Source organism: Heloderma suspectum, chromosome 1, assembly GCF_057233095.1.
Source record: "Heloderma suspectum isolate Gila_16-S chromosome 1, 16-S_ref, whole genome shotgun sequence".
NCBI lineage: Eukaryota > Metazoa > Chordata > Lepidosauria > Squamata > Helodermatidae > Heloderma > Heloderma suspectum.
In genome coordinates this window covers 298,278,097-298,304,880 of record NC_139458.1, presented here as the reverse complement: position 1 = coordinate 298,304,880, position 26,784 = coordinate 298,278,097, and the positions used below count along the sequence as shown (strand labels likewise).

The 26,784-nt window shown below is 44.4% G+C and overlaps 1 protein-coding gene across 4 annotated transcripts; it reads right to left on the bottom strand.

The window, feature by feature from the left end:
- Positions 1-426: 426 nt before the first annotated feature.
- Positions 427-26,513, bottom strand: MTO1 (mitochondrial tRNA translation optimization 1). Of its 4 annotated transcripts, XM_084826927.1 has the most exons (13): positions 26,451-26,513; positions 20,622-20,847; positions 18,691-18,890; positions 15,298-15,415; positions 12,315-12,604; positions 10,945-11,057; positions 9,062-9,252; positions 8,665-8,795; positions 6,706-6,910; positions 5,400-5,571; positions 3,732-3,850; positions 2,362-2,519; positions 427-740 (listed from the first exon to the last, which is right to left on the bottom strand). In XM_084826927.1, the coding sequence occupies exons 1-13, from the start codon at positions 26,454-26,456 to the stop codon at positions 555-557; spliced, it is 2,115 nt and encodes a 704-aa protein (XP_084683053.1). In that variant the 5' UTR covers positions 26,457-26,513; the 3' UTR covers positions 427-554. The 4 variants fall into 4 exon arrangements, with proteins under 4 accessions (XP_084683053.1, XP_084683054.1, XP_084683055.1 ...); XM_084826928.1 differs by lacking the exon at positions 26,451-26,513 and having other exon boundaries at positions 20,622-20,986; XM_084826929.1 differs by lacking the exon at positions 26,451-26,513 and having other exon boundaries at positions 12,315-12,559; positions 20,622-20,986.
- Between the last annotated feature and the right edge of the window lie 271 nt (positions 26,514-26,784).

The window sequence follows — 26,784 nt, the reverse complement described above, 5'->3', positions numbered from 1 at the left end:
CAATGCAGGGACCTCCGTCGACGCCCACGAAGCTCTCCCTGCAGCTCAAAAAGCATTTTAAGAAAAAAATTGGAAAATGTTAGGGCAGGATTTTTTTCTCACTTCCTAGTCGTATTCTTTCTTTTCCTTTGCTTTGCTGTTTCCCCCTCCCTCCCAGCCATTGCCTTTCTATTTCTCTTTCACCCACCACCTCCTTAGCTCACTTTTGACTAGGGAGGCCCCCATGACAGCAGCTAGCCACATCCACTATGGGAACCATTTTGTGGAGGCACCCCCAGCAGTTTCTCCAATTCCCAAATGTGCCCACGGGTCCAAAAAGTATGGTATCTGTCTGCTGGATCCACACTGAGCCTACTTTCCACTCTGACTCTAACCACAATTCATTTGATTGTTATGCTTCATAAATATGGACGATAACAGAAAGCAAGTTATTATCCATAAGATTTGTCTATGCATTTATTGGATAGCAATTACATAAATACATACAGTATGTGCACGATCTTAAAACCATAGGCTCCAGGAACACACGTAAATAACTCTTCAATAGCTTTTGCTCAAAAAGCATTGTTTACATCAGTAGCTTGGAACTTTCTTTTCCCCAGCAGATCTTCTGGTAAAGGGCCAGCAATCCCAGATAAGTCATTTATTCCCTCTGCTGTTTTGTGACTGGTTTTCACAAATCTCAGTAGATGAACAACAGCGGCTGGTGTGATTCCAGGGATGCGACTGACAGCACCAATCTAAAACCAGTGAATATGAAGGTGATGAGCGCCTACTGTAAAAATGGAACTGACTGTCATTATCATTAATGTATAAACAATAATGCAGTTGTGCGATCATCCCACCACACTCACCTCTCCTGTGGTTATGGTAGCTTAAATGATAAGAAACGCGCAAAGAAAAGTGGAAAGATGTCCTTCTTGCATAGCATACTGGTCACTGTATGGCAATGGTGGACAATTTGGGGCCCTCCAGACGTTTTGGCCTACAATACCCGTCAGCCCTATCCAGCACACCCCATGGTGAGGGATCATGGGAGTTGCAGGCCTGGTGGCCCACAAGATGCCCACCCCTGCTCTATGGGGATCAACAGGGCATGAATGAAAATGGATTATCAGTGAGATTTTATGAACAAAGAATGATTGTACCTACTACTTCCAAAGCACACACCTTAAAGCTGCATTACTTTTTGCAGTCTCTCCAGGAGTGGATGTGCAAGTTATGTACTTGGCTTCCATAAAAATGAAAGCTCTTTGAAAAAAAGTGCAGTGGAAGCATTTGATAGATAGTATGCCATTATCATCAGCATTATTACTCATCACCACAACATTGTTTCTGCTTGTATGCATTCATGTAAATCAGGAAGACCGATACATTTACACATACAGGTCACTATATAGGGGAGGTGCAATGTTTTTAGGTATGGTTGAGCACATACGCATGCATCTAATAAGTCATCAGTTATTATACCATAACACAACTTAGAATTTGTCTGAGTGTTCTAACCACTCGATCCTTACAAGGCAGGTGAATATTATCTGCATATTGCAGATGGGAGGAGGGCTGAGTGGAGCAAGAGCAGCTTGCTTAAGGCTACCTGGCGAGTTCATTTGAATCAGGGATGTCCCCATTCATAGCTCAGTCTCATAACCATTGTGCTACATCACTTCCTACACATAGCGTTACACAGTGTGCAATGCATTTTTTGTTTGGGTACATAAAGGTATACAGTTTATGACACTGGTAAAAAAGTGAGACTAGTGCATTCCTAAAACTGGAACAAGACACTTAAGCTAGTTTGAAACATTCTGGTAAAGAGAGCAGCAGGTGGAACCAGAGTAAAAAAGGCAGGTAAGATCTTCCAAAGCCTTTCAGAAAATTGCTGCCATATTTACAGCGCAATCCTATGCATGTCTCTATGGAAGCAAATCCTACTGAGTTCAATGAGACTTACTCCCAGGTAAGTATATATATGGGATTGCAGCCTAAATCTGTCCGCTGTTGAAAAACATTCCTTGATGCTTTAATTTCGAAAAGTTTAATAAAAGGACACCTGATAGAATCCTGTCCTTGTTAAATGCCCCCCCCCCCCTTTCTGCAGCTGTTTTATCTCTTGGCTTGGAATTGAAATTCTGTTAGATACAACACAGCAGAAGATGCTAACAACTGGCAAGGTTGAAGATTGATGCACAAGACAAAACTGGCAACACAGCAAGCCCCTTCCTCCAAATATCACAATGCTTCCTTTGTTCCCACAACAATGCCTTTGGAAATGACTAATGCTTTCAAGACCAGAAATAATATTTAGTGTTTACACAGCATCCATTAAACATTCTACCCTCTCCAGTGCCAATACCTTACCGTCTGGGGACGGTGAGAATCCAATTTCTCTCGCACTTCCTGGGATAGTGATGCACTGATGGCAAAATAATCCAGATCCTCTGGCAGCTGGAGAGCTTCATCTCGACGCACTTCCTCTATTTCCAGCTTCTGACTGGACACATGCCACTCATAAACAGCTTGCAGGGATCCAACAGAATGAACAGGATGATCAATGAAAATAATAGAAAAAGACTTTAAAGAACATCCCAACATACACAATCAGAGCTTTCCGCAAATTAACTAAGACTTCTAGTGCACTAATCGATGTAAACGGAGAATATTCATTATCTTGAGCAACAATGTTTGCAATAAAAGTAACGTGGATGGCTGGACTTTCCTCTAAATTACAGAATATGGTCTTGACTATGAAAGCGTCGTGTCTACAAATATTGCAATCCTATGCATGCTTACTCAAAGGTAAGCCCCACTGTGCTCAATGGGCCTTACTCCCTAGTAAGTGTATTTCAGATTGAAGTGTAAATAGAGTGGGAGAGAGGTAGGTGAAGAAGACCTCAGGGCCTGCCCCAGCTGGCCCCTGTCCCGCCCCAGAGCCATCTACCATCAACTGCCTGTGGGAAGGATTCCAGGAGAGAGAGGACTGGTTTGCACGTTACAAGAAGCCACTGTGTTGCAGCCATTTTGAAGTATGCGGTAGCTTCTGGTTACGTGCCAACTCAGTGAAGGTGGGTTGCTGGCGTGGCCAGCAAGCCACCCGCAGCCTAAAACAGCCCATGGGTTCTGAGTGGCTTGTTAACCACTCCAACAACTCACCCTCATTGGGTTCATACATAATGAGAAACTGCAGCATGAGCGCCCGGACTGCCAACATGGCACCCACGAGCACCACAACCCACCATGGCTAATAAGCCACAGTGGGCCATGGTGATTGTGTGAAACAAGTAACTGAGAGGGAGGTAAATGAGGATCACACCAGACACCCGCTCCTGTTCTAGCTGGACTCTCCCTGGCCCCAGGGACGTCTGCCACCAATTGCCCTGTTGGAAGGATCCTGATGATTTATTTTTTTAAAAAACTTGTTAATATTGTTTGTTGTGATTTTATTATTTTTATGTTACTTGTAAGCTGCCTTGGTAGGATTTGTATCCTGAAAAGGCAGCATATCAATGTAATTAAACAAACAAATTGATTTTTGCCTGCAGCACTGGAGGGAAGGCATGCAGGGTCTCTCTCCAGAGCCATGGGCAATCTGGGGCCATAATAGCTGCTATTTCCTGCAGAAATCCAGAGTGTGTACACTGGGACTGGAGGGAATCTCTGTTCTGAGCTAATTCCCAAATAAGCAAGATCTATTCAATATATCCTGCTACGAGTTGGCTGGTCTTCCATACCTTCTATTTTCAGCCTCTCTGCTAGTTGTCTCCATTCAGCAAACTTTTTCAGGGACTCTGGGACAGCTCTTGCCAAAATCTCCATATTGACCCCATTGTACTGAAGAATATCCAGAGCACTGAGCAAGCAAAAACAAGCCATCCCTGATTATTAGGCCAGTGGAATGAACTGTAATCTGTTTTGAGTGTGCTTCTCATAGACAGATGAGACATAAAATATCAGAATAAATACATCTCAGTTAATATCCTTTACTTTAGAATTTCAGGATGTTTACAGATCTAAAACCTCTTCACATCTGCTGACATTGTGGTGACACCATCCAGGAATCCTAACCACACTGCATTAAGCATTGTTCATGCACAAAATAATCTGCCTGCCTTACTTCAAGAAGTATAAGGGAGACCACAGATATGAAGTTAGTAAGTAACCCAGGGATAACAGCTTTTCTATTAGAAATTAGCAGATCATAATATATTAATGGAAGATAGAAGGTGAGTACATAACGGAAGAAACACAGCAATTCAGTTTCTTAGCTATTTTAAAAATAACAAAACTAAAAAGTAAGGGTCAGGAAGCACTGCTCTGGTAACTGCAACAAAAAGTGGGCCTATGTGAAAGAAGTAGGTTGACTTAGGCCTCACTTATGCAACCAGATGTAATTAAGCCTGTGATCCTAAACCCATTTACTTGTGCTTATGATTAGGTGGAAGATTGTCTTCTAAAACCTTTAAACTGGAATTATTCCGAATCCACAGCTTTACTCTTTGTTCGTTTATGCAGGCAACAAATCCTATGTTATTTTTGCCCAGTCTCAAGTCATGCCATGAATTCTGAACTCTGTTTATGTGAGGTACTGATTATGATACTGTTTATAAAGTTATTTATGCTAAAGTGAAATCAACATTATGAAGAAGTCCCAGATCTTCCCTTGGAGCTCTTTCCCTCACTTTCCATAGGCTTCAATTTTGAATTTAAGAGTTGATTACACTAGGATAAGAAAGGGTTACTATAGGACAGGTATTCTCATTAGTGATATTATTGAAGTATTCAGCAGAAAGCACTGATATGCAAGGCATGTCAAACCTCTTTCAGCCCATGGGCCAAATTCAATTTGGGAAAAGCTCTCAGGGGCCACATTCCAGTGGTGGGTGGGGCCCAAAGGCAAAAGGGGCAAGGCCAAAGGACCAGCATATTTTAGCTTAAAGCTCTTACTGGCAGTATCTAAGTCTTAGGAGAGGCATTTTGACCTTTTAGAATGAGGAAATAAAACTGCAAAACCAGGAAACCACCAAAGGATTGGCAGTTGGGGGAATGGGTGTATGGCCACCTGGGGAACCCCAGAGGGCTGGATCGGGATCTCAGGTGGCCTGGATCTGGCCTGAGGTTTGACACCCTTGTATTCTCTTGCTCTCATGCCAGGGGCTCTTACCATTCAGTGCTGAGGCACAACAGGAAAAAAATTATCAAGGGAATTACTTTGCCTTTTCACAAAGACAGGCCAAGAACTTTGGATGTTCTCTGCTAACATCTCCACAAAAACACTAAGCTTACCTATCCAGATGTTTGCTTTAAAAAATGAGAGAGAGAATATGAAGCATGATGCTTCCATATGTACTCCTATGCCTCACTAAAACCAAACTCTAGAAAGACAAGAGAGCAGCCCGTACTTGCAAGGTGAGCTACGCTGAGCACTTATTTTAGCCTCTGGAATGAGCTGGGCCCATTTTGTGCTGCTGAACCGAACAGACTTCAGTGCTTTCATGCCTTCTTCCAACATTGCTTTCATCCAAGATGCATTCTTGTATCGGTTTTCGGACACACAACCAGCTTCATTGTAGCCTTGAGAGATAAAAAGTGTCTTTGAGAATCATAGAATAGTAGGGTTGGAAGGGGCCTACAAGGCCATCGAGTCCAACCCCCTGCTCAATGCAGGAATCCAAGTCAAAGCATCCCTGACAGATGGCTGTCCAGCCTCGTCTTGAATGTCTCCAGCATGGGAGAGCCCACCATCTCCCTAGGTAATGCGTTCCATTGTTGTATTGCTCTAACAGTCAGGAAGTTTTTCCTGATGTTCAGCTGGAATCTGGCTTCCTGTCACTTGAGCCCATTATTCCGTGTCCTGCACTCTGGGATGATCGAGAAGAGATCCTGGCCTTCCTCTCTGTGACAACTTTTCAGGTACTGAGGGGAGATACTCAGGTACAAGTGTATCTCCCCTCAGTCTTCTCTTCTCAAGGCTAAACATGCCCAGTTCTTTCAGTCTCTCCTCATAGGGCTTTGTTTCCAGTCCCCTGATCATCTTTGTTGCCCTCCTCTGAACCCTCTCCAGTTTGTCCGCATCCCTCTTAAAATGTGGTGCCCAGAACTGGACACAGTACTCCAGATGAGGCCTAACCAGTGCTGAGTAGAGGGGAACTGGTACTTCACATGATTTGGAAGCTATACTTCTATTAATGCAGCCCCAAATAGCATTGCCTTGTTTGCAGCCAGATCATATTGGTGGCTTATACTCAGCTTGTGATCTACAACAATTCCAAGATCCTTCTCACTTGTAGTATTGTCGAGCCAAGTATCCCCCATCTTGTAAATGTGCATTTGGTTTCTTTTTCCTAGGTGCAGAACTTGGCATTTATCCCCATTAAATTTCATTCTGTTGTTTTCAGCCCAGTGCTCCAGCCTATCAAGATGGTGAATTCTGTTTCTGTCTTCCAGGGTATTAGCTATCCTACCCAATTTTGTGTCATCTGCAAATTTGATAAGTATTGCCCGCCCCTCGTCATCGAAGTCATTAATAAAAATGTTGAAGAGCACTGGGCCCAGGACTGAGCCTTGCGGTACCCCACTCGTTACCTCAACCCAGTTTGAGAAGATCCCATATGGATCCACCTGATAGTTTCATCTAATCCACTTTTAGGAGAAGAGGGGAAGAGAGAATCCTGTGTTCCAAAAAACGTTGCTGAGGGAATGGACTACCTCGGAAAGTGAGCCTGCTGTCAGCATTATCTGGACGCAGGGACATCCGGAACTCCACGCGGCTGGTGAACATCCGGTATGGCTCAGTGGTGCCAAGAGTGGTGAGGTCATCGATCAAAACACCAATGTAACCCTCAGTGCGGCTGATGATAAAAGGAGGTTTGCCTTTGACCCGTAGGCCAGCATTGATTCCAGCAACTACACCCTGCCAGAGAGCAAAATTGTTACAGGAGACACAGGGAAGACACCATACATACTGCTCCCCAAAATCTTGGTCTGCTTGATATGCAGTAAGTCTGGGCCTGTTGCATATCATGACAGGCCACTGTGGTTTCATTTACCTGTGGGGGCTGTCATGCCGTCCATGGCACCTGTGGACACCCAGGTTGTCATGTCATATGAACTCTAGCGGCAGGGGTTGTTTGAGGCTTAGAACAAGGCATGGCATATTTGAGGGTTCTCTAAACCTCAAATATCCCCTGCTACCTGGGTTCGCATGACACAAGCCATGGCAAGCCGGCAGCTCACGGGCTCCATGCAAAACATGTAAATCCGTGTGGGTAAATTAAGCCATGGTGGGCTGTTGTGTCATGTGAACCAGGTCTCTGTGTCCAAGATGGAGGAGTGTTGAAACAGGACCAGTCTGCATAACCAGTCACCTACGGAGATGAACAAGAGAGAATCTTGGCTGTCTATGCATTGGGCTAAGGGCTCTTGGACTTGCAAAAACCAAAATCTCCTGGATCCCTTACCACTTAGCAATTGGCTGTTCAGAGCCTTGAGCTCTTGTGTGATGTTCTAATAAGTACCAAAACTCACCACCTGGAGTCAAGTACCCATCTATTCAGAAAAACACAGACAATTGCCTCCCACTTTTGTTCACCTGAAAATCTCCCTTTTGATAGTTTCTCTAGTTTTTGTTTTTCCAAGACTATTAATTGGTCTTGGACCTGGGACTCAGTGTTCTTTTCCTTCCCCTTCCTTTGCCTGGGAGACTCCCTGCTGGCTTCCACACTGCCCATGGCTCTTCCTTTTCCCTAATGCTTTTGGCCAGGATTCCTGCTGCTCCCCTTTTTCCTGGGCTTTTTCCTGCTTCCCTGACAGCTACTCTGCCTGACCTATTCCTGGAAGCCTTGTTTTAGAGGCCTGGCTCTCCTCCTGTAATCTGGCCTGCTAAAGCCTTGCTGTGTCCCCTAATGAATGGCTTCCATTCCTGTTTTGGATTTACACTGCCCAAAGATCTCTCCCTATGACATGCTTCAGATAGGTCATAAAGGGCAGGTATAAGAATGAAACATTTCACTCTTTCTCCATCCCAGATTTTTTTTCTCTCTCTCTCTCTTTCTTGTTTCCCAGCTTCCACTACTTCCAGCTTCCCCTTTCCCCCCACATGCTGAAGCATCACTATGTAGCTGCTCTGGGCTTGCTGCCACCTCCTCTCCCCATTCTGGGACAAGCCCTCAGAAATTAATCTTACAACTTGCCTTTTATTTTATCATTAACATTCCTTTTCCATCCAGAAAAGCTCTGGCCTCATCTCCATTATTCCCTTCAAGCTACCCTACAAGGGCACTGTGCTACCTAGTCCAAAGTTCCCAGGGTTGCACATGCTGTGCTCCTGTGTATTTTGGTAAAACACGCTAGTTTCTGGGCCTGCTCTATTAGGAGAACAGCAGCCTGTCCTCTGGCAGAACGGAGTGCAGAAGGAAGAGGTTCCCCTAGTACTAGAATAATCGCCCTCAGTCATTTGTGTTCCAGAAGGGCATGGAAACATAGGTTGCAGACGTGTATAGAGATGTGTGTGTCCCAAACAACTGTGGTAACAGTGAGGAATCACACATTAATTTGAAATAATCAGCCAAATGGTCTGTGGTTGAAAGTCCCTAGTTAATTATGAAATTTGGCACCGCATAAGAATCATTATCCATTTCTGCTGCATGCTTTCCTCAACTCACTTACCTGAGCCGCAGCTTCCTCATAGCCCGTTGTACCATTTATTTGTCCCGCGAAGAAGAGCCGCTGAACAAGACGTGACTCGAGGGAGGCAGTTAGCTGACGTGGGTCCAGAAAATCGTACTGAACTCCATAGCCTAGGGCAGGTAAAACAGATAAAAGAATTATTGAGGGAAATGTCTGCCGTGCATGACAATGTGCTGGTGTGCTGATCTGTTAACCAACCCACTTCTCCGGGGGGATGTAGACATACCTCCACATCCACTAGATATAATACAAAGAGGATGAAGGATGGCATATGAATGGAAATAAATAAATATAAAGTAGCGAACTCTCCCATATGATAATGTGCTTATACAGTTTCATCTGACTGGAGGACTGTGACCTTCTTCCTGCCTCTTACCTGGTTGCACCATTTTAGCCTTTTCCAAGCCCCTAATATGGGTGATGAGCTCCTCCTGGATCTCAGATGGCAACGTCAGTGACATTCCCTGTGGGTAGATGACATTGGAATCCAGACCCTCAGGCTCGAGCCAGAGCTGATGTGTGCGATTTGGAAAACGTAGAACTTTAGACTCAAGTGAGGGACAGTACCTAGACACAGGAATAACCAGCCAGATCAGGAAGCTGACAGGGTGAGGAGTCTAACAGAGCCCTCCATAATTCCTCCAACCAGTGCAAGAGACCTCACCAACTATAGAAACTAAGTATGCATGTGTAACTGCATTCACATACTCCTCCCTACTGGCCTTGCTGTGGTACTCCCTTCCTTTCCCCTTTTCTTCCCCTGTTGTTTCTTCCTGTGTTGAAATTTGGAGTGTAAGCTCCTCAAGGCTCAGACCTGTGTTTTTTGCTAATGTTAGTGCCGTGTATATATACAGAGTGGCCCAAAAGTAGGTATACAGTATAGTTTATTTGCATTTTATTACATTGTTTATTATATTTACATTTGTTTAACACTGTTTAATCTCATAAGTGCTCGAAATGTATTCTATCAACATTGCAACATTCCTTGAACCTGTCCAGAACACTGTGACACACAGTATGACACAAATTCCAGTCCGCATCAATGTCCATAAATGCTTCCGAGATGAACTCTTAATTCGTCCACTGTCTGGGGATTCCTCTCAAAAACCTTATTCTTTACTATGCCCCCCCAAAAGAAGTCCATTGGTGTTAAGTCGGGTGAACATGGCGGCCATTCAGTGCTGCCATGTCGTCCGATCCAATACTGTGGGAAGGTGTTGTCAAGATAGTCCCTTACTGCAAAAGCATAATGAGGAGGTGCCCCATCCTGTTGGAAGAGCAGTTCAGTGAAGTTAGTCCTGGTTTTGAGTTGTGGCACTACCATGTCGCATAACATGTTTAGGTAATTGTTACTATCCACAGTTGTATCGAAGAAAACCGGTCCTACAACACCTTCGCTGGACAGTGCACCCCACACTGTGACGCCTGGCTGGTTCAGTTGAGATGTGATAGTCAAATGAGGACTTTCATCTGCCTGTTCACGTGGCCTGACAACTTGAAAGAAGCCTCATCTGACCAGATGATCTTATCAAGGAGGTCTGGTTCGTTAGAGATTTGGTTACACATCATCTCACAGAATTGCAACCAACGGTCTGGGTTGTCCTGCAGAAGACCATGTAACAGTCTTGGATGGTTAATTTCAATTTTAATTTACGCATTAAGCATTGCAAGGACGTTCTAGCTATGGATAGCTACTTAGACACACGTCGTGTGGACTTTTTCGGACCGTTCACAAATGTCAGAGTGACTCTCATCTCATTTTCCCCTGTCACAGACGTCCTAGGATGTCCAGATTTCAGTGCATTAGCCACTGCACCTGTTGCTTCAAATTTATCTCTAAGACGATAAATTGTCAGACGTGTTGGTGGAGGAGTGTCAGATGCTTCTTGCCACGCTGTGCGCACCCGCTCGGCATTTTCAGTCTTCCAATACTGCTTTAGAATCCACTTTCTTTGTTCTTGACTCAAGTTCGCTGCCATCATTCATAATATCAGTAAAAAAAATAACTAAACAACTAAACAACTGTATACCTACTTAAGTTCCTCACTCCCCTCACTCTCTACACTTATCTGATTTAACTGTCACTTCCTGTCACTCACTCTTTCCAACTGTCATTCTGACTCCACCCACACATCTTCTACTCACACATTCTCTCTCCCTCCCATCAACATTCTAAACAACTGTATACCTACTTTTGGGCCACCTGGTATACACACACTCACACATTATAACATTATATAACATAAAGGGGGGGTTCACCGGGGTCCTCTTGTTGTTTCTCTGACATGGTTGTTCAGGTGAAGATTCTGACGAATTATCTGGTCCACTTTGGGGCTGGTGCAAGTCCGGTAACACAACAGCTGATCTTCTGGCTGAAACAGAACAAAAACTACCTGGACTTAGTGAATGAGTTTATACATGCTGAATATGTTTTCACAGTATTGCTGGTGGGCTCACGGTTCACTTAAGTCCTCACTTAACCCATATCATCACACCAAATGTTCTGGGGGAACACGATATCATTGTGTTCCCCCAGAAAACTATAAATAAACATTTCTAACAGTACCGCTAGGACACAGAGACATCGAACCACCAAGTAAATGTATGTTAGGCCCAATCTTCAATGTATCTAGAGGGAAGAAATCCAAGCCACTTCATTCCAATTTACTTCTAAGCAAGCAAGTTTGAGATCAGAAGGTACAGTGCAGGGATGGACAACTTGTGGCCCACAAGATATTTTGGCCTACAACTTTCATCAGCACTAGCCAGCATAACCAACGGGGAGGGAAGATGGGAGTTGTAGGTCAAAACATCTGGAGAGCCACAAGTTGCCTGCCTCTGGTTTAGTGATTTATCATACATCATATAGGAAGCCCAGTGACCCAGATCTTCATACCAATACTGATCTCTATTAGATAGCATACTATCCTCTCGTTGCTCAAGAAAACTTATTACTATTCTAAATGTATGGATCGGATATTTTAAAAGGGAAGTGACAATTCTAAAATGGATCACATTGTGTTTCAACAGGAATTTTCTGAACAATGGTGGAATCTATTGGTCTTTCTTGGGGCCTACATAAAAAAATCTGCTTGTGCTTAAGGAGAAAATAATGACGAAACAGATAGTTGCAAGAATCACAGGGACAAGAGGGTCACGGGGGGGAGATGGCATTTAAGACCTACCTCAGTCTTTCTACATAAGAGGACTGATATTTTAGGAATATGAATTGTAAATCATGAAGATATACATCAGCCTTTCCCAATATGCCCTCCAGATGTGTCTAACTACATTCCCAATGGCCAGCCATTGGACTGTCCCAGTACCTAGGAGAAGCTTTTTAGGGGCCTCTTACCACTATTTTCAACAACGTTTAACAGGAATAGACAAACGTAATGGTCATTTAGGCACACACATGCACACAGAGCACTGAACTATCCAGATCATTTCCATATTTAAGCAGCCGTTTCAAACTATCCTCCTTGTGTGCCAAAAACCACAGCACTGCTAGAATAATCTCTCTCTCTCTCTCTCTCTCACACACACACACACACACACACACACACACTGAGAGAGACTCCCCATGTAAACTCTACCAGCTGCATACATCCTGAGAGCTTCTATCCCACCTTAATCCACACGGTATCACTAAGGAAGCTGAATGGCACAGGAGAACAGTCAGCTGTGTGCTTCTCCAGAACACTGAAGTCAATGGTGTCTTTCACCAGTCGGGGTGGCGTCCCAGTCTTTAGCCTTCCAATGGTAAATCCTAGTTTCTCCAGAGTCTGAGCAAGGCCAATGGAGGGCTGCTCTCCCATTCGCCCAGCAGGATGCATTTCCAGTCCAATTAGGATCATCCCCCTCAGAAATGTTCCTGTGGTCAAAACAACACTCCCAGCATGAACTCTCCTTCCATCTTCTGAGGAGGAAAAATGAATTAAAAGAGAGAAAAATTCAGCACACCACTTGCTGCCTTAATTACACAGCGCGCTCCCAGGTGGAGGGTTCCTAGTGCTACCAATCAAAAGGCATTATGCAGCTACTCTGACTTTGTTTCCTTAGGGAGCAATCCTATGGCTGCTAGTCAGCAGCTAGACAGCCATAGGATATGTGGGTTTCCGGGAACCAACCTTCCACCCCTTCCGTGCTGCCTTGCAGGCCCCGCGCTCCCCACTCGGAAGAGGAGTGTGGAGCGGCCAAAACGGGGCATTCTGAGGAGCGTTCTGGGGCAGGGAAAGCGAAAATGCCGGTACGACACATCCTATGTATCGTCTGGCAGCCTCCTCCCCCTCTCCGTCTTCCTGCAGCTAGACAGCCAAAATCAGCTGTCTAGCCACAAACACAGGGCAGGAGAAGCACGGGGGGGACAATCCCCTCTGTGCTTCTCCTGCCCTGCATTGGACAGGCGGTCGCCTCTGAGTTTGGAGGTGGCCGCCTATCCCCATAGGATTGCACCCTTAATGGATTCTTTTCTGGAAAAAAAAAGACAGAATAAGTGGTGGGAAACCTGCCCCCCCCCCCAAATAAAGTTCTGTGAATGTGGCAGTTGTTATTACACAATAAAAGCTTTACCTGGAAGCACCCAGAGCTTTATATCACATACATCTCTAAAGTATATAATGCTGCCATTTAAAGTGAGTATCTTATTCTTTATATTCATCTTATTTTCAGAGAGAAGAAAAACAGACGTATATATGCAAACCCTACTCTGAAGTTATGATTTTTCTGTTTATTTCCATCCATTGTTTTCTGAACAGTGAACATCAAAGTGCCACATACTAAACGAAATGATGTAGTCCAGAATGACAGAATTTTCTGCACTGTGATGACACTGACCCAGAAAAAGCCATATAACACTTCAAGTCAGTGTTTTCCCTTACAGGCTTCCAGTTACCCAGTGGGGCCCTATCCCTAATCTAGAAAATCCCACCTTCTGGTTATGGATAGATTCACACAACCATTTTGAGATGGTAAAACTGCACACACACGCAAAGTTATTTTTCTCGTGGTGTACTGCTGACCAGTTGCCTGACATGTCTCCAACATGCAAATGGAACTCCCTGCTTTCTGGCCCAAACCTCCATTTTGAATATTTTCCTGGAACTGGTAACCTGAAATTGTGATTTCTGAGGCATGTCAGAGCATTCAGACTGTTGACGGCACACACATACTAATAGGTTTTAATATGGATAATATGCCTATACCTGTAAATGCTCTGGGTCAGCAAGACAGGATAGTAATGGTGGTTTTGCAACCTCAGAAATGGCCACGTGACTCCATCCTCAGATATTCAGATTACTGACGTGGCTGCATATTTATTATTACTATTATTATTTATTGCATTTATATCCTGCCTGTTATCCCCCTTAAGGAAGCCAAGGCAGAGGACATAATCCTCCTCCTCTCCATTTTATCCTCACTACAGCAGCCCTGTGAGGTAGGTTGGGCTGAGTGTCTGTGACTGGCCCAAAGTTACCCAGTGAGCTTCCATGGTCAAGTGGGGACTAGAGCCCAGATCTCCTAAACGCAGTCCAACACTCTAGCCACTACACCACACTGGCTCTCCATATTTAGTTCAAGATATGGCTGGAAATGTGGTCACTAGTTCATTAAGGACTAGTCCAAGATCACAGTCATAAACATATTATTTGGAAGTGGTGATGGTGGAGCGTCCCCTGACTCATGTTGGATTGGGACAGCAATGACCTGAGCTCTTTTGCCCCCAACTGAAAAATAGCTCAGTTAATTTCCTGAGCAATCTGAATGCTAGTTTTTCCCATGTGCAGTCTTTGAACTAGCCCCAGTGCAAATGGATGGAAATTATGCCTTCTGTAGGTACTGCTTCCCATAGGGACTGCCTCTGGAAAAACTACTGCTGGGGAACAGAAGCACACCACCTCCAACAGGGGACTCCCCTGCCCTCAAGGGTCCCCTGCAGGGGCAGGCCTCTCCTGCCCAGAATACTTTTTCCAAGGTATAGCCAATGCCAAGAGCGCACAACCTTTTCAGACCTGAGGACAGCATCAGGTCCCTGCTAGGGTGCTGGGGGCTGCACAAGCATGTGTGTGCACACATCTCCCTCTCTCTCTCACACTCACACACACACACACCCCTAAATTAATCCCCTACGTTTTCATCTTAGTCTTACTTTTGACTTCTGTTTTAAAAACTGCTTCTTTGTGTAGCAGCAGCAACAACTGTCAGAGCCGGCAGGCAGGGAACTGGCAGAGAGTCATAGAGCCCCCAGACATGGTTTGTAGATAGGATCCTAGATCATCTCTTAGAAAACTATCTCTGTGAACTCCATAGTTCTAGCCATGGAAGTGCTGGTCCTAGAGTGTCTCCCAGAAGTGGGAAGCCACTGTGAGTTTCGGAGACTGAGGTGAGTTGGTGGGGTTCTAGGGGGGTGAGTTCTACTGCAGAAAGCAGGAACAACACTGCCCACCACAGCTGAAGGTTGTTTTGGGTGGTTTTCTGTGGCAGCAATGCTGCAGTGGTTTTTGCAATGGCAATGGCTGGGGGCCCACCTGCAGCCTGAGAGTTGTGCACCCCTGCTCTATGCAAATGGATTATGACTACTGATTCAGGAACGAGCTTTGCCCCAGTACTGACCCAAAATGACTCCACTGACACAACATTTCCCAGGATGATCCAACTCTGGTACTGTCAGTAGCAGATCTTCCACAGCTGCCTCACAAACTGTCAGAAGTGGGGTTTGAAGAATTTCTTTCTATTAGGAAAAAAAGAACTGTTAAAAGTACACACACTCACTCATTCACTCAGATAGGACCTTTTAGGGAATCAGAAGCAAAGAAGCTGATGAAAACAATCTTCAAACACAATGTCTCCTGCCCTTCAGGGGCATTTCACTTTGTGCAAACTCTATGGTGAAAATTCAGCTCACATTTCTGCACTGCTAGTAACAATAATAAACTCCTTTTTCCTATAACTTGTTTATTTAATCCAGGAATTTGCAATTCTGCATGACATTATTAAGATTTATGTACAATGGAAGGCTCCTTAAAAATGTTTTTGTTAGCTTATTTATGGCTCTCGTCAAAGCCTAGTAGTACAAACATTTACATTATCACCATCTACTAACAGCCCAAGCTATATTTAGGTTGCAATTTGAAAGCAAATTACAATCCCACAAGTGGGGCCTGCAACAAGGTATTGCAGTGTGGAACGCTCCTGGTTCAGGATTCCAGTCACTCCATTTTATCACCTTCCACCCGCTGCCCCAGGTTTCCATTGTTTTTCCCCGCAATAGGTAGTCAGCATTCCATAGTTATTATGCATGCTCAATGTTTGAGCTGTTTTGAAGGATCTTCCCCTAATTTAGGTGCAATCTTATGCATGTTTAGACAGAAAAAACTCCCAGCATTCCCCAGCCAGCATGGGGTTGTGGGACTTTTTCTGTCTAAACATGCGTAGGATTGCACTCTTAGCATGTTTTTCCCCCCTACAGATTTCTTGTATTTTTGAAGACCTTTGTGTTTCTCCAAGCCCATGTGTGTGGATTGTGTCATTTTGGCTATGTAAGGACTGGCGCTCAGACAATTTGCAATCACTATTGATATATATGATGGTTATGTTCTTTCTTCTTATGAGCCCATCATCTCAAACTTGCTGTAATGGGAACACTGAGCTGAATCCAGAAACTGATGCCCACAAATGGAAAGAGCATCTCTAGAAAGGACTCCTTCTAGCTGTGGGAGGCTTCTGATCCAGCAGAGAGATTCTACTGGGGGACTGGAAGAGATAGCAATTTCGTCAATTCCCTCTTAGAGTATTTTGAGAGGAACTCCACTCAGGGAATTCTCCTGCTGGCAAAAAAGATGGATCCAACCATTGTGAATGAAGAACCCTCTAAAAGCCTTTTATTTTTCTTTAGCTGTCCCAATAATATATATTTATTTCTTTGTTAGGTTTTATTTAGTTTATTTTCCTGTTTAGTTCTAAACCAAGGATGGGGAACCTACGGCCTGCTAGGGTCACCAATCTGGCCCACGGAGGGCCCACCCAGTGCCACCACGCCCCCTTCCCGACATCACTACCACTTCCCATTGAGCTGCATTTTTAACATCTTTATCATTATCACCAACAACCGGTTGCTCCATTTCCTACTCTTTTTCCTGCCTACTTAATACTTTTTAAATACTGCTTAATACCTTTTAAAACTTTTTAATACATTTCCAGAATGCATACTCCCTAATCTCCACTCTGTTCCTTTCTGTTTGTTCCCTCACAAGGCTGCTCAGAGCTCCCCTCCGCCAGCTCCTGTCCCATTTGTCTTATTCTGACTGCCCCCACCCATCCAAACCAGGGGCCTGCGTGCCAACGTATGCATGCGCAGTGTAGCCTTGGAGCATACAAGGTTCCTGAGCTGAGCCGGGCAGTGGGGTTGAAGGATGCACAGGGCCACCAAGTCATTCATTCTGCTGGGAAAACGGGGAGCCCGAGAATCTTTGCACTTTATCTTCTACAGCCAGCCTTCCCCAAAATAACACCATCCAGATGTGCTGGACTACAAGTCCCATCACCCCAGCCAACAAGGTCAATGGGCATGCTTGTAGTCCCTTACATCTGGAGGGTGCCAGGTTGAGGAAGGCTGATAGAGTAACATAGATCCTAGAGTTATGTTTACTGCTATGATGTTTTAAATTCTTTGAGGAATTACTACTTTGAATACTCCTTATCCAGCAGACATGAAAATGGAATTATAAGCAAATTAAAAATAGTTACATTCCCACAGCCCCCAAGAAATTATTATCTACATAACTATACACCTAGAGATGCATGCCCTACAGGAGTGGAGATTTTAAACACTTTAGATTCAAATCATCTGCCAAAAGGATTACCCAGGTTGTAATTAAGCTGTGTAATGTCCTCCTCAGAGAACCTGTAGCTAGTAAAAAGGGACTGGATTAGATGGGCTTTGGAATGGCTAACTGCTGCTGCACCTGTGTTTCACTATTTTTAGTATTCATATTGTAATTTTATATGATTTACTTGAATTTTTAAAACACTTCTTTTCTGATGGAAAAATGCAAGGGTGAGTGGTTTTATAAAATATATAATTCCAAAATACTGCAAAAGGTAATTGTATTTTCAATATTTTTCCTGTGTAACAATGCATACTCTGAAAATAATGTCAGTTTTGACATTAATGCTGTTGGCCATGCCTCTTTTTAAACCTTTCTACTACTAAAGCACAACTGATCCCACCCCACACCCATTTGAGGTGTTATACAGCTTTGCCACAGTTACTAAGCTTAATACTAGTTCCAGGCAGCTCTTATCTATTCCTTTCAGGCGGCATGATAGCATTGTTTTGGTATTGCAGGCAACACGCTCTCCAGTCATTTTAGTAATTTTTAAGCCCCACCCACAATAAATTAGCAGGCATATCCAAGAAGAAAATCAGTGCTACCAGATTATCATCTTTAGTTCTTCATTGGCCCATACCTAATTACAACCTTTTTCTGAAATAACGCACTAGTCTTTTTCCCCATTATCCCCATAAAATTAACGTTCTGACTTATTTAACCATAACAGCAATGAGTATATTTCTCCAATTAGACCTTTGTATTTGAATGTTATGCATATTACTTCAGGAAGCTGTAAGAGGGAACTTATACGTTTTAAAGGTCAATAAATAAAATTATTAGATGCCCCGCAAATGTCAGTCTCACTAAATGCCATGCTTTAGTTAGGAAACATTTTGGCCATGTGTCAAGACCCATGGTATAGCAAACATCGTTTTTTTAATTGAACCTGGAAACTACATTGGACACACACACCCTTATTCATACGTTTACCCACCTGTCCTTTTCATCTCATTAAGGACACAATCCTATGAATGTTTAAACAGAAAAAGTCCTACAACCCCTAGCACCCCCCAGCCAGCCATGATGGCTGGGGACTGCTGGGATTATAGGACTTTTTCCTGTCTAAACATACATAGCGTTGTACCCTAAGATACCTTGTTTTCCCCATTCTCACCTGCATGTTCTTTTTGTAGAGCTTTCTGTCAATCTGGGCTCGGAGACCCCAGACAGCTGGTCCCTTGCCCTTGTTTAGCACTTTGTAATGCACTCCAGACTGATCACAGATTCGAGCGCAGAGCCCATCCAGCGCATCCACTTCTCTCACCAGATGTCCTTTCCCAATTCCACCAAAGGAAGGGTTACATGACATTTGTCCTGGGCAAGATAAATGAAATTCTTCTAACAACCACCAAGCAACAGATTATATATCAATTTATATTTAGGGAGCTGAAGCTTTAGTCCCATCCCACTCCTCTGCTTCAAGTTAGCATGAATGGCAAGCTATGAAGAGTTAAATGGCACCAGGTGGAAAAGCATACAACGACCAATGGTTGAAGTCATTAAACACAGAGCTCAGTAGAAAAAAATACAATTTATCTCCTGTTTCCATCAAGTTTCTAGTTAAGAAGAGGAAGTTGATCAATGAACAACAGTAGCAGTTATCCAAATTCCACATACTATTATGGGCAGGATTTTTGAGCTTCATCCTTAGGGGGATGGACTTTGCAAACTGAGTAAAGATGATTAGAGAGTCTGCTAGATATACAGAATTATTATTTAAAGGCAAGAGACATGTAAGCATCATGTAGATTATCCACAGAACAATGTTATGTTACATTAAAGTTTAACAGTTAAACTGACAAGATTTGTCAAGATAGGCCACTCAGAAAGCGTTGCCACTGGGTGTCCAAGGCTTAACAGTCTATCTACTGTGCCATTCTACACCTAAAATTTTATGAGAAAACCAAGACTCCATGATTCTGCTTATTTGTAAATATTTAGATCTAGCAGACATAGATGGAAACACAGCTACCAGTATGAATGTTGGTTCAGATTTTTTAATTTTTAAAAATGTTTTTTGTTACCAATGTTTACGATTTAGAGGTCTGACCACATATGTATGTCCAGAACTGTGAGAATACTGATATATTTTTCCCAGTCCATCTTTGCCAGAAACTTGACAGAATTTCTCTCCCCACCTCAAAACCAGCTTTATATGACAGTGTAGCTGTTTTGTCTCTTAGGTATTCCACCCACAAAACAAACATTTAGCATAATGACTAAGGCTGCCATCTTATATCTGTCTGAATCCATGTCTGAATAGGAGATTCAGGAGGTTCCCTCATGTCAAATATTGGGAAAAGCCCTAGACCTCTCAACACAGACACAGCAAGAAAAAGAGAAGCTTTTTCCTCACGAGTTGAAAACAGCAACTTCCACCCAATCTAACAAATGGAACAGCTTTAAGGTTTTTTTAGTTAATACAGTAGGCCTGGACTATGGCAAAGAGGTTAAGAATTCCATACAGCTATAGTTGTGCTGCAGAGAACGTAATACAGGTTTGAACACACCATTCTGTACCATTATGGAATTCTGTCAGCACGTTCTTCTGAAAAACAAAGTGTTTAGCCTGTGCTAAAGAAAAAAGACTGAAAACAGATTGAGTGGTGGTGGAGTACTTGCCCTCTAGTCCACAATGGGTTAGGATCCAATAAATGGTAATTCTTAAAATACCACCATACTTTATGTGTGTTTCTTGTAAATAAAATTGTCTGACCCCCTGGAATGTAAGATGTGCACGTGATCATACACTAGGATTTTTCCAGACTTGCAGTGTTATCTCAGTACACTAACTCAGGGGAACCTGTGGGCCTTCAGATGTTGTTGGACTCCAACTCCCATCAGCCCCCAGCTAGCATGGCCAATGGCAAGGGATGACTGGAGTTGTAGTCTAGAAACATTTGGAGGGCCACAGCTTCCCCATCCCTGTCCTAACCTTATTCTCTGGCAGAAACCGTAACAATATGCATCTTTCATGTTCTAGGGCAGCACTTCTTGGCTTTAACTTAGCATTAATAAAGGTCTTGCTTCTCACTCCAATTTTACCTATGGTGTCTATTTTGTGCGTGATGAGCAAAGTATGGGCGCCCACCCTCGCTGCCGCCGATGCCGCCTCCGTCCCAGCGTGGCCACCGCCGATGACGATGACGTCATATTTCGAAGCACTGACGCCACGAAGAGCCGAGGTTACGTCATTCCTCTTACACTGCAACCATGTCCTGGAGCTCGGGGTCACCGCGAGGCGGCGCCAGATACAGCTGAACGGCAACATCTGGGGGTCGAGCAGAAAGGTGGATGACACCCACCGAAACCCCTGGTAAGTACGGCCGAACCCTGGGGGCGAAGTTCAGCGCGTGGGGCAACCGCAAAGCCCGCACCCGGCGTACTCCCTGGGCGCCGCCATCTTGCCCGGGACGACAGGGTGACTGACAGGCCGCTGGGCTCTCTCCGTCCAGAACCGGGACGTGCCCCGCATGCGCACTCGCGAATGGGCGCGGCAGTGTCTGCTCCGGAAGGCTGAATGCAAACCCCGGAGCGGACCCGGGAAGCGGCGGGGCGCCGCTTTCACCCCGCGATTATCCCCGCAGGGCAGCGGCGGCGGCGCTGCGCGGAAGCCGCGGGCTCTGTATGGTCAGAATCCGCGCCTCCTCTCTGACCCGTGGCGCTGGGAGCGGATGCGTGTGTGTGTCCTTTCATGCGGGAACGATCTTTTTTCCCCGCCCAGTAGTGTTTGTAGCCAAGAGAAGAAAGGCCAGGAGGGATTTCCTGTTTCAAAAGGAGGTTCCTCAAGAAACGGAAAGGCGGTAACAGCCTCCGTTTTCAAGGTAGCTGCCCTTAAGAGCAGCCCTGCTGGGTCAGACCGAAGGCCTAGCTAGTCCAGCATTCCGTTCTCATAGTGGCCCACCAAATACCTAAGGAAAGCCCAGGGCAGGCCATTAGCACCCCCCCACTCGTGTTTCCCAGTAACTGATATTCCGCTGTATACTTCATCAGATATTGCAGGTAGCATATAGCCATCATGACTAGTAGCCGCATGGCCTTATCCTTCATGAATTTGCCTAATCCCCTTTAAAAATTACCCAAGTTGGTGGCCATCACTAATTTTTTGGGCAGCACATTCCAAAGTTTTATCTATGTGCTGCTTGAAAAACTTATTTTTGTCTGCCTTGAATCTCCCACCATTCAGCTTGATTGGGTGATTCTGAGTACTAGTATTATGAGAGGAGAAAAACGTCTCCCTATCCACTTCCTCCACACCATATATAATTTTATACATTCCTATTATATGCCCCTTTATTTGCCTTTTTATAAGCTTAAAGAGCCCCAACACTATAATCTCTCTGCATATAAGGGGGTTGCTCCATCCCCTTGATCATTTTGGTTGCCTTACTCACATGCTCACATTGTGGCTGTAGAAAATACTCTGAGTGAAGGCTACTTTCCAGCTGTTGTGCACTTTGCTGCCCTTTCTTTACATTTGCGGGCACACTGTGCCTGGGCTGTGTTCCTCTTAGATGCTACACTGATAGGAAAAGGGCTACAAGATGTTCATGAAGTTTAATTATATGCATGCATTGCAGCTCAATCCAATGTATATCAGCTCAGAAGTAAATCCCACTGAGTTCAATGGGACTTTCTCCCAGGTAAATGTGTACAGGATTGCACCCTTAACAGCCCAATTTTAAGACCCACTATGTTCACTGGGTTTATTGCCTAGTAATGTGTTTAGGATTGCAGTGTAAGTTGTTGACATGAGGTGAAGGTCTGCACCAAGTTGTGTGTGTGTGTGTGTGTTTGTAGCTCTTTTGTATTATAATGACAAGCAAGTAAATCTTATTTGTAAACAAATAGTACAGGCTTTCTTCATGGATCACTGCCTTGTGGCGAAGGGGCTTGCGTAACTCAGTGAAGCCATAAGCTATGCCATGCAGGGCCACCCATGACGGACAGGTCATGGTGGAGAGTTCTGACAAAATGTGGTCCACTGGAGAAGGAAATGGCAACCCACTCCAGTATTCTTGCCAAGAAAAACCCCTGGAACGTATCACAAGGCTAAAAGATATGACGCCGGAAGATGAGCCCCTCAGGTCGGAAGGTGTCCAATATACTACTGGGGAAGAGCAGAGGGAATTTCCAAGTAGCGCCAGAAAGAGTGAAGCAGCTGGGCCAAAGCCGAAAGGACACTCATCTGTGGATGTGTCTGGTGGTGACAAGAAAATCCGATGCTGTAAAGAACAGTATTGTTTAGGAACCTGGAATGTAAGATCAATGAATCAATGTAAGCTGGAGGTGGTCAAACACAAGATGGCAAGACTGAACATCGACATCTTGGGAATCAGTGAACTAAAATGGACAAGCATGGGCGTATTTAATTCAGGTGACCATTATATCTACTACTGTGGGCAAGAATCCCTTAGAAGAAATGGAGTAGCACTCATAGTCAATAAAAGGGAGGGAAAAGCAGTACTGGGGTACAATCTCAAAAACAACAGAATGATCTCAGTACAAATCCAAGGCAAACCATTCAACATCACAGTAACTCAAGTCTATGCCCCAGCCACCGAGGCTGAAGAAGCTGAGGTTGATGGGTTCTATGAAGACCTACAACACCTTCTAGAACTAACACCAAAAAAGATGTCCTCTTCATCATAGGGGATTGGAATGCTAAAGTAGGAAGTCAAGAAATCACCGGGATAACAGGCAAGCATGGCCTTGGTGTACAAAATGAAGCACGACAAAGGCTAATAGAGTTTTGCCAAGAGAACATGCTGATCATAGCAAACACTCTTTTCCAACAGCACAAGAGGCGACTCTACGCATGGACAGCACCAGATGGTCAATATCGAAATCAGACTGATTATGTACTTTGCAGCCAAAGATGGAGAAACTCTATATAGTCAGTAAAAACAAGACCTGGAGCTGACTGTGGCTCAGATCATGAGCTTCTTGTTGCAAAATTTCAGCTTAAATTGAAGAACGTAGGGAAAACCACTAAACCATTCAGGTATGACCTAAATCATATCCCTTATGAATATACAGTGGAGGTGAGGAATAGATTTAAGGGATTAGACCTGATAGACAGCGTGCCTGAGGAACTATGGACGGAGGTCCGTAACATTGTTCAGGAGGCAGCAACGAAATCCATCCCAAAGAAAAAGAAATGCAAGAAAGCCAAGTGGCTGTCTGATGAGGCTTTACAAGTAGCTGAGGAAAGAAGGGAAGCGAAAAGCAAAGGAGAAAGGGGAAGATATATCCAACTGAATGCAGAGTTCCAGAGAATAGCAAGGAGAGACAAGAAGGCCTTCTTAAATGAACAGTGCAAAGAAATGGAGGAAAACAATAGAATGGGAAAGAGTAGACATCTCTTCAAGAAAATTGGAGATCTCAAGGGAATGTTTTGTGCAAAGACGGGCTTGATAAAGGACAAAGAAGGCAGGGACCTAACAGAAGCAGATGAGATTAAGAAGAGGTGGCAAGAATACACAGAAGAACTATACAGGAAAGATCTGAATGTCCCCGATAGCCATGATAGTGCGGTCACTGAACTTGAGCCGGACATCCTAGAGAGTGAAGTCAAGTGGGCCTTAGGAAGTATTATTAACAACAGCTAGCGGAGATGACAGTATTCCAGCTGAGCTATTTAAAATCCTAAAAGATGATGCTGTTAAAGTGCTGCACTCAATATGCCAATAAATTTGGAATACTCAACAGTGGCCACAAGACTGGAAAAGGTCAGTTTACATTCCAATTCCAAAGAAGGGCAATGCCAAAGAGTGTTCAAACTACCGTACAATTGTGCTCATTTCACATGCCAGCAAGGTGATGCTCAAAATCCTACAAGCTAGGCTTCAGCAGTATGCGAACCGAGAACTACTGGAAGTACAAGCTGGGTTTTGAAGAGGCAGAGGAACTAGAGATCAAATCGCCAACGTTCGCTGGATCATGGAGAAAGCAAGAGAATTCCAGAAAAACGTCTATTTTTGCTTCACTGATTATGCTAAAGCCTTTGATTGTGTGGATCACAACAAACTGTGGCAAATTCTTAACGAGATGGGAGTACCAGACCACCCTACCTGTCTCCTGAGAAACCTGTACGAGGGTCAAGAAGCAACAGTAAGAACCAGACATGGAACAACCGATTGGTTCAAAATCGGGAAAGGAGTACAACAAGGCTGTATATTGTCACCCTGCTTATTTAACTTATATGCAGAGTACATCATGAGAAACGCCAGGTTGGATGAATCACAGGTCGGAATTAAGATTGCCGGGAGAATTATCAACAACCTCAGATACGCAGACGATACCACCCTAATGGCAGAAAGCGAAGAGGATCTCAAGAGCCTCTTGTTGAGGGTGAAAGAGGAGAGTGCAAAAGCTGGTTTGAAATTCAACATTAAAAAAGCTTAAATCATGGCATCTGGCCCCATCACCTCCTGGCATATAGAAGGGGAAGAAATGGAAGCAGTGACAGATTTTATTTTCGTGGGCTCCAAGATCACCGCAGATGGTGACTGTAGCCATGAAATTAAAAGACGCTTGCTCCTTGGGAGGAAAGCTATGGCAAACCTAGACAGCATAGTAAGAAGCAGAGACATCACCTTGCCGACAAAGGTCCACATAATCAAAGCTATGGTTTTCCCAGTAGTAATGTATGGCTGTGAGAGCTGGACTATAAGGAAGGCTGAGCACCAAAGAATTGATGCTTTCGAACTGTGGTGCTGGAGAAGACTCTTACAAGTCCCCTGGACTGCAAGGAGGTCAAATCAGTCAATCCTAAAGGAAATCAACCCTGACTGCTCATTGGAAGGACAGATACTGAAGCTGAAGCTCAAAAATTTTGGCCCCCAAATGCGAAGAGAAAAGTCACTGGAAAAGACCCTGATGCTCGGAAGGATTGAAGGCAAAAGGAGAAGGGGACTGCAGAGGATGAGATGGCTAGATAGCATCACGGATGCAATGAATATGGACTTGAGCATGCTCCAGGAGAGAGCGCAGGACAGGAAGGCCTGGCGTGCTATGGTCCATGGGGTCATGAAGAGTCGGACACGACTTAACGACTGAACAACAACAGGCTTTGGTCAAACTGCAGTGATTCCTATAGATTAATGGATTTGTTTCTGTGGAATATACTTCATCAACTGTTTTTAATTGCTTATATGAACCCGGCTGCTAAACTGGCAAAGTAGGGTTTGCTAGTTAAGGCTCGTTTTGTCCCCCTTGACTGTATTATAGCAATTAAAGTAAGAAGAGACCTGTTGGATGAGAGTAAAGGTCCATCTGGTCCAGCATCCGGTTTCCCACAGTGGCTACACACAAAGTACACACAAGCACAAAGGCAACCGCCCTCCCCACTGTACCCCCTCCCACAAAGAACTGGTGTTCAGTGGCATAATGCCCTTGAAGGTGGAGGGCATATTGTATTCCTCTCCCACCTGTTAGGGGCCAAACAAAGCTTTGCCCACTGGCTGAGCTGCCACAAGGAGCCAACAGACTTGAGGCTGGCGTCTTGGTTATTCTAGCAGAGGAAACAGCTATGCAGGCTTTTTTTTCTCCTGGGGCAAGCTATGTTATGTGTAGATAAACAATTATGTTTCCACATGGGAGAAATACCTGAGGGAGGCTGGGTTCTTGGCAGAGAAGAGGTGTGGGGAAGAGTGTGCTTAATTCTCTGTCAACTGTTCACTCAAAATTGCCCTTCCAGCTGCTTTCCCACTCAGTATGAGAGGAACCTGTGACCCTCCAGGTGTTGTTGGACTCTGGCTCCTATCAGCCCCAGCCAGCATGGCCAATGGTCAGGGGTGATGGGAGTTGTAGTCCAGCAACATCAGAAGGGCCGGAGGCTCCCCACCCCTGCAAGAATGTGTGGACACATACCCACATGCCATAGTGCTGTGCACTGTTTACCCTACTGGAAAGAGCAGTTCAGTTGGGTTGCCGTGATGTAGAAACAGGGAAAGCTCATTGAATTTTCTCTTGAGTGTTTAATATCTGAATGCAGGACAGGAAGGCCTGGCGTGCTATGGTCCATGGGGTCTCGAAGAGTCGGACACGACTGAACGACTGAACAACAACATAGTGTATTAACCCCTTCTTTTTTTCTGGTTGTGTTTCTGTGCCTTTATCAGTTCTATGAGAGGCAAACATTCAATAACCACAGGATTTCCTGGCATACATATGCAACAATGGGAAAAGCTTCACCTCCTTTTGA

Coding starts and splice junctions, on each gene's coding strand:
- MTO1 (XM_084826927.1), bottom strand. Junction 9,253..10,944: donor GAAACAACAAGAGGACCCCG/GTGAACCCCCCC, acceptor TCCTGTGTCTAG/GTACTGTCCCTCACTTGAGT. Junction 8,796..9,061: donor GGCTAAAATGGTGCAACCAG/GTAAGAGGCAGG, acceptor TACCTGCCCTAG/GCTATGGAGTTCAGTACGAT.